This window comes from Lagopus leucura, unplaced genomic scaffold (assembly GCF_019238085.1).
Source record: "Lagopus leucura isolate 7727_CA_CO unplaced genomic scaffold, USGS_WTPT01 Super-Scaffold_100016, whole genome shotgun sequence".
Taxonomy (NCBI): domain Eukaryota; kingdom Metazoa; phylum Chordata; class Aves; order Galliformes; family Phasianidae; genus Lagopus; species Lagopus leucura.
Genome location: NW_024962270.1, coordinates 11,994,564 through 12,001,256, shown reverse-complemented (window position 1 = coordinate 12,001,256; position 6,693 = coordinate 11,994,564). Strand labels below are relative to the sequence as shown.

The 6,693-nt window shown below is 45.1% G+C and overlaps 1 protein-coding gene across 1 annotated transcript in view; it reads right to left on the bottom strand.

The window, feature by feature from the left end:
• The window catches only part of COL4A6 (collagen type IV alpha 6 chain), a 121,211-nt gene that overhangs the window by 3,464 nt on the left and 111,054 nt on the right, over positions 1-6,693 (bottom strand). The window contains exons 37-46 of the mRNA XM_042876785.1: positions 6,339-6,446; positions 5,844-5,915; positions 4,883-5,008; positions 4,447-4,563; positions 3,435-3,596; positions 2,851-2,949; positions 2,423-2,569; positions 1,816-1,932; positions 916-1,107; positions 402-688 (exon numbers count right to left, since the gene is read on the bottom strand). Coding sequence (XP_042732719.1) covers positions 402-688; positions 916-1,107; positions 1,816-1,932; positions 2,423-2,569; positions 2,851-2,949; positions 3,435-3,596; positions 4,447-4,563; positions 4,883-5,008; positions 5,844-5,915; positions 6,339-6,446 — 1,427 coding nt within the window. The remainder of the gene's footprint in view (positions 1-401; positions 689-915; positions 1,108-1,815; positions 1,933-2,422; positions 2,570-2,850; positions 2,950-3,434; positions 3,597-4,446; positions 4,564-4,882; positions 5,009-5,843; positions 5,916-6,338; positions 6,447-6,693) is intronic.

Sequence of the window (6,693 nt, the reverse complement as noted above, 5' to 3'; positions counted from 1 at the left end):
GGAAATCTAGCTTTGCAATTGCAAAGTGGGAAAATCAGAAGACAATAATGCTGACTTCAGTTTTCTAATGACCTTACAGTATTGGGCTTCAAGGGGATTACAGTGGAAATAATATTCCAGAAGACAGAGGGGATTAAGGAAATACTGCAGCTTAATTAGTGTTTCTGCACTTAAAGGTTTGAAGCACAATGAGTATCTGTAGCAATGCAGAACTACTGCTTCGATTTTACTACCAGACTTGAGCAGTGCATACGAGAAGGCCAGATAAATGGGAACAAGTGGCCTACAGCAGGCCTGCTGATAAAGAAGTTGCTATGAGCAACTCAGCTAATTCAGTCTCAGTGACGAGGAGATATAAAAAACATGTAAAGCTGCCACTGCAGTAGCAATGGTATCCTTACCATTAGGAAGGAGTATCCTATCCAGAGGCTGCGCCAACCAAGGGGACACTGTGGGATGGTGATATCCTGGCTGTGCACAGCCACAGCCTGGGATGGTGCTTCGCACACGGAGCAACGACTGATGTACTGTGGGATCTGATTGCTGCTCACTGGCATCATGGGGATGGGAGCCGTAGTGGACAGCCAGTAGGACTTGTCGTTTCGGCTGGCATAGTAGCACACTTCATTGATGTTGCAGTAAATAAAAGGCATAGTGCTGAAGCGGGGCAAACAAGAGCCAGCAAAACCTGCAAGAATTGGGCAAACAGTCATACCAAGCATCTGCCAAATGTTCCAGCTCATACACACTAGCCAAGAGTAGCATAGCATGGCACAAGTAACACTGCTTCCACAGCAGATTCTGGTCAGGGAAACTTTCCCTACAGCAGCTGTCAGCAGTACCAATGAAAACCACACATGAGAAAAGGGGTTTTGGCCTACACCATTTATGCCCAAGAGAAGCCCGTCAACTCACCGAGATCCTGGTTGTGTGATTTTTCCTGCCCCTCCACGTACAACAAGCTGTAGCCATCCCAGAGCTTGTTCATGCCAACAGGACAAGGTGGGACTTGGTCTGACTGGCTGTGCTTCACCAAGGTGTACCCGACACCCACGCTCCGACCAGGCATTCCCGGCAAGCCAAGCGCGCCTGGCTTTCCAGCGGCACCTAGAAGGCAGAAGAGAACTCACCACTGGCAGGGTGGGTGTCACTTGGCTCTACAGCTGATTTTGGCATTGTGTTGTATGACAAAGAGGCCAAGTTTGGAGGGCTGTGTGACCAACGAGGCAAACCAGTTCCAAAAGCAGTTGCTTCACTGTGGCACCCATTCATTTCCTACCTCATTTCATTTTCTGTCTTTCCCCAACAACTCTAATGCCAGAGTGTTAGCATCTATCTCACAGTACCCACATTCTCATATTCTGAAGATCCCAAAGCACCAGCCAAAACATAATAAATTTTCTCTCTAGTGCTTTAATGTTGATATTTCTTTGACACAGAAAGGCCAACAGCTGTACAAATCTGTGGCAGAATCCCATCCTACTCTCTTTCCATCATGCCTATATCACCCAACCCTCTCAACTGTGCTCACTGTGAGTACCATTTTGCTCCTTCAAACCTCCAAGATGGCTCCTACATCCTTAGAACATTGAAACCAAAAGATGTTCAGAATTGTACCTAGGGAAACACCAGCAGCAACAGACAACAATGACGTGACATAATCTTCCTTACTGAAGACAAAATTTACTTCATTGCAGATACAAAGCAGAAGATCATGTACATCCCCACTCTCCCTAAGGTAACTAATTTGGTTTCTTCAGAATTTGTGGACAAAGAAAAGTCTAATGATCTGTGCTCTGCAAATCATGCCATTACCTTCAAATCCCTGAGGTCCTGGGGCACCCAAAGGTCCCGGGTCACCAGCTATACCGGGTGATCCAGGTAAACCGTCACGTCCTTTCAAACCAGATCTGCCTGGCAGGCCCTTTGCACCTGAAATCAAATATGGTTACTACTAACGTTCCCTCCTCATTCCAATACCTTCAGTCCTACAACTATATTCACAAGCAGAAATCTGTTATCCATGGCCTGAGAGCTCACTCTTAAACAGCTCTAGATACAAACTAGTGGTAGTGGCCCAGGCTGAAGTTTGTATCACTTCTCCAGTAGCAGCATTCCACTGACACTCCAAAGAATTCTCAGTAGTGAATCACTTTCAGGATCACTCCACCTGCTGCTACCAGAGCTGGCATCATACCAGCTATACCACAGCTGCTGCTCCTCATTCTGCAGCGTCCACTCGAAAGCACTATCAAAGTGCATGACAAGAATTTATCAAGCATGTTCTAGCAATAGTAAAACATGGCATTTGTATGTTTTTGGATTGAGTGATTTCCATTGCTAGAAAAACTTTCATAACGCACTGAAAGTAGTATTTCTCTTCCAGAAGGCCACAATGTCAGTGGCCTGAGTGGTTTTTTACCTGGCTTTCCAACCGGGCCCTGGAATCCAGGATCTCCGTCAAAGCCAGGAACACCATCAATCCCTGGCAGACCCGGTAAGCCTGCAGGGGCTGTGATCTCTTCTGCCTGTGGGGTTACACCTGGAGCCCCTGGTTGGCCAGGGAGACCTGCACACAGTGTAAGAGACAGTGGAAGTACATCACAAAAAGGTGCACGGCTTTGACGATAATGCTGACACACAAGAGAAGCATGTTTAATTAAGGCTGCCTTAATACATCCGCACTGGGTATCTTTCTGAAACATGATACACTAAGCTTTTTCTAATTTATTTCAATTCTTTAAGAAACCAAGAAGCCCCCCAGATAAGCCAATTAGGAGAGCTCTGGAACTTTCTCTACCCCAAACCGTTTGCAACAAAGTAAAGCTTTTCCAATTCTCTGGCACTCACCTCGGCGTCCCATTTCACCTTTCAGCCCAGGGTAACCAGGATCCCCTGGAGGCCCATCTTTACCTGGCATCCCCATAAGACCAGGCTCGCCTCTGACACCTGCAAAGGTACACAGATGAAACCTCAGAAGCTGAGCACGAGGTTCTGATTCCTCAGCTGGGCACTGAGAAACACACTGATGGCAGAAACGAGAACACTATTTCTGCTCTGAGACAGAGGGGACCATGACCCTTCAGGAACTCTGTGCTCACATAATGACCAGAATGGCTGCAGAGACTGGAGACAAGAATTTCCACTGTTACATAATTACACTTGATTGACAATATTCTTCCATGTGGACATCAAGTACCCAGGAAAAAAAAAAAGTAAGAAAATTAAAAAGTCATGTGGGACACACTGACTAACACCTGGAGCTGGCCTCACTTTACCAGTCGTAGGTAAAACCTGCATGGACAGAAAGGAAAGACAGACAAGCTCAGCTGTGCTCACACACAAAGCAGTCACAGACACCACCCAATAACCATTCGTACTGTCGTGGTGACAGCTGCCAAACGACTCCCAGACTCTTTTCATGGCAAGATTACCTTTGAATCCAGATACACCAGGGAGTCCAATGGGACCAGGAGGTCCCACATCACCTTTACCACCTTGCAAGCCAGGAACACCAGGGAAACCCGGATTGCCTGTGTCGCCTTGGTCAAAAGCTGGTCCAGGGGGCCCTCGTGGTCCCGGAGGACCTGGAAGACCTAGAGACAAAGTGATAATTGGCACAATCTCCTCTTGAGGCAAAGTAAACGCTATTGCTATCCCCAGTGGGTCATTCTAGTGGACGGTCGTTGTTTGGCTGTTTGTATTTCCAAGATCGTCCTCCCCCAAAGGAAAAGAACCAGGCCTCAGTTACTTACGTAAATGCAGGTATGAGAAACCTTTAAATCCTTTTGACCACAGTCACCTTACTTCAAATCCTGGGCCTGAACACATGTAGCCCTCACCCCAGCTGGTAGTTAGCCTGGTGACCCACATATTACCTTGGAGAACAACAGCAGTGGCTTCAAATGTCTGGCCAGGAAAAGTCTCAGCCTCTTCGATAAGGCTGTTAGGCAATGAATAGGCACTAATGCTATCATGACAGACCTTTCAAACTTCAAGGTAAACTTGCTATTGACCTTAGAACAATCACTCCCTATGTAGCTTCGAGTAGCAACAATGTTGTGCTGCCTCTCAGTTCCCACAGATAACTTCTAAATTTCACAAGGAGGCTATGATTACAGCTGTAGAAACCACAGTCCAAATAATACATTGGACCTTAGTAGTTACCTTAGTGCCTGACTCTGTCTTCAACATCACAATGGGTGAAATGAGTATTGATCACAGAGCTTTATTAATAGGCTATATCAAACCAGGATTAAATAGCAGGAACTGAAAACAGAGCTCCTTATTCTCAAGCCTTGATCTAAAAATCAGATTATTAAAGCAGTGCTACTCTAAGTCATTATCCTTAAGAGTTCTTCAAGAAAGCGCATTAAAAATAACCCACAAAAACTAACAGAAATCCTCTTAGCTACTCTACTCCCCTTATGAGGTCTGTCTCCATACCTGAACTCCCATCAAGTCCTGGATGGCCAGCATCCCCAGGTCTCCCACGTATATCAGAAGGAAGAGAAACTCCAGGAGTTCCTGGCAAGCCAGGCAGTCCCACAGGACCTGGGGGACCTAGAATAAGAAATACCAAGTGAGGAAGTATATCCCAAGCTCACAGTCATAGAGCTGATATGAACAGAATGAGTGGCTGAGAAGTATATAATGAGGAGAACAAAGGGAAAGAAATTGCTATTTTCTGCTGTTCAGACACTGTAAGAACTACATAGAGTTTCTCAACCATATAACCACATCACAGATTTAATATTTACCTGTGAGACTACTGTCTACTTCTATGACTTTAGGAGTTCTCTCTGGTAATTCCTCTAGCTGTGCAAACGCATCAGCCTGGGTTGCAACACATTGCACCAGGCTTACAAACATCAGTACTTACCCATGTCTCCTGATGAGCCTTTTGGCCCTGGGAATCCTACAGCTCCTCTACCCAAGCCTGGAGAACCTTCCTCACCCTTCAGACCAGGGAGACCCGCAGGGCCTTTCAGTCCAACTTCACTCAGACCTAATTAAAGATGGTTAAAGATGAAAGCCTATTCAAACAATCTACTAGCAGTTAATTCATTACACTAATAGAACACAGCTATCCTTCTAATTTTATACAACAAAGCTGTCTATTTTCACATACAAAATTTCAAAGCCTAGCTTTGAAATGCTACTTTACAAGATTATTGTAACCAAACAAGCCCCTTTGGAAAGGTTTTCCTCCTTTGGATTTTGCAAAACACTTTGCAAAACAGAACCACATTCTATTTCACACAGTTAACAATATGAAAAAGTACAGCAAGAGCCCAAAAGCAGAATTCAGATCTGATGGAAGAAATCAGCTTCCGACCTGGTCTAGAGGAGATGTCCCTGCAGAGGAGCTGGAACTAGATGATATTAAAGGTCCCTTCCAATCTAAATCATCCTATGACTGGAATTTTACTGAGATTTTTCTTAAGTTCCACATAATGGAGAGCAGTAAGGAAACAGCATCACTTAGTCCAACTCAAAGGGAGTACTTGATGCTGCCCTGTAAAATCAAGCATTCACTGGAAATGGAAGAGCTTCGTGATTTCATTCCACTGACTTTCCAGCAGCAACACAGTCCTTCAGGAAATCAAGGAGAACTACCCACAGAAAAACCTCCTTCACTCCACAGACTGCATCCTATTCTCACTGGCATTAAAGAAGAATTTGCTCATGCACATTCAGTATTCTGATATTTTCCTTCCTTTGATACTGTAATTTAATCCACAACTGGGTGAAACAGCAATTTTGTGGGGAGCACTGCTCTCATAATGGACCACTTAATGCATATTCCCAGCTAGGACACTTTGGCCATACATTTCCTTTACCTGGTGTTCCAGGAGACCCTTTTGTGCCTGGCAAGCCATTCAGACCATTTAAACCTGGAAATCCATGGAACCCTGAAGAGACATTGGGAACACTTACTAAGTGAGCATATAAGCAAACAGTCTAGTTAGATGGAAATGCATAACATGCTTCACAGAAACTACAACAGGTGTGAGAAACAGGACACGGAGCAACACAGTACACATAAAGCTTCCCTTCGTTCAGCTCCCCTCCATGGAAACTTTCCATGCTCTCACTGGTTTTACCCTTGGTGGAATCCCATTAGTGATCCAAATCAAGAAAGAACCATCCCTTTCCAAGCACTCCTCAGCTCACTTCTAGCAGCTGGTGCCTGCACTAACATTGCCAAGAGATGAGCTGATTTCCCACGCACAGCTGGCCCACACATAACGTGCTGCCTGCCTGCTGTGATACACTTGGCTGAAACCCTGGTTTTCTGACCCAATTTCTCCCCCATACGCAGGCTCCAGACATACCTTTTGGTCCTGCTGTTCCACGAGCTCCTGGGAATCCAACAGATCCAGGCTGCCCTGGAGGCCCTGGTGGCCCAGAGAACCCTCTTAGTCCAGCATTTCCAGGGATTCCTAGAAACAAGCACCAAAATGTTTCCATACTACATATCCAAGACAGTTCAGCTCACAGCTCCATCATCCTGCAGCTTCTGATCTTAACTCATGAGTAAATTACCATGTAAAGAATAATAAAAAACATAAAAATCTTCTTCACTACCACTAATAGCACCATCAAACTGTTTATTTGATAACTTTTGAAGAAAAAAAAAAAGCCGTCAGAACTGACATTCTTCATCACCCACTAAGCTGTAGGCTGGAA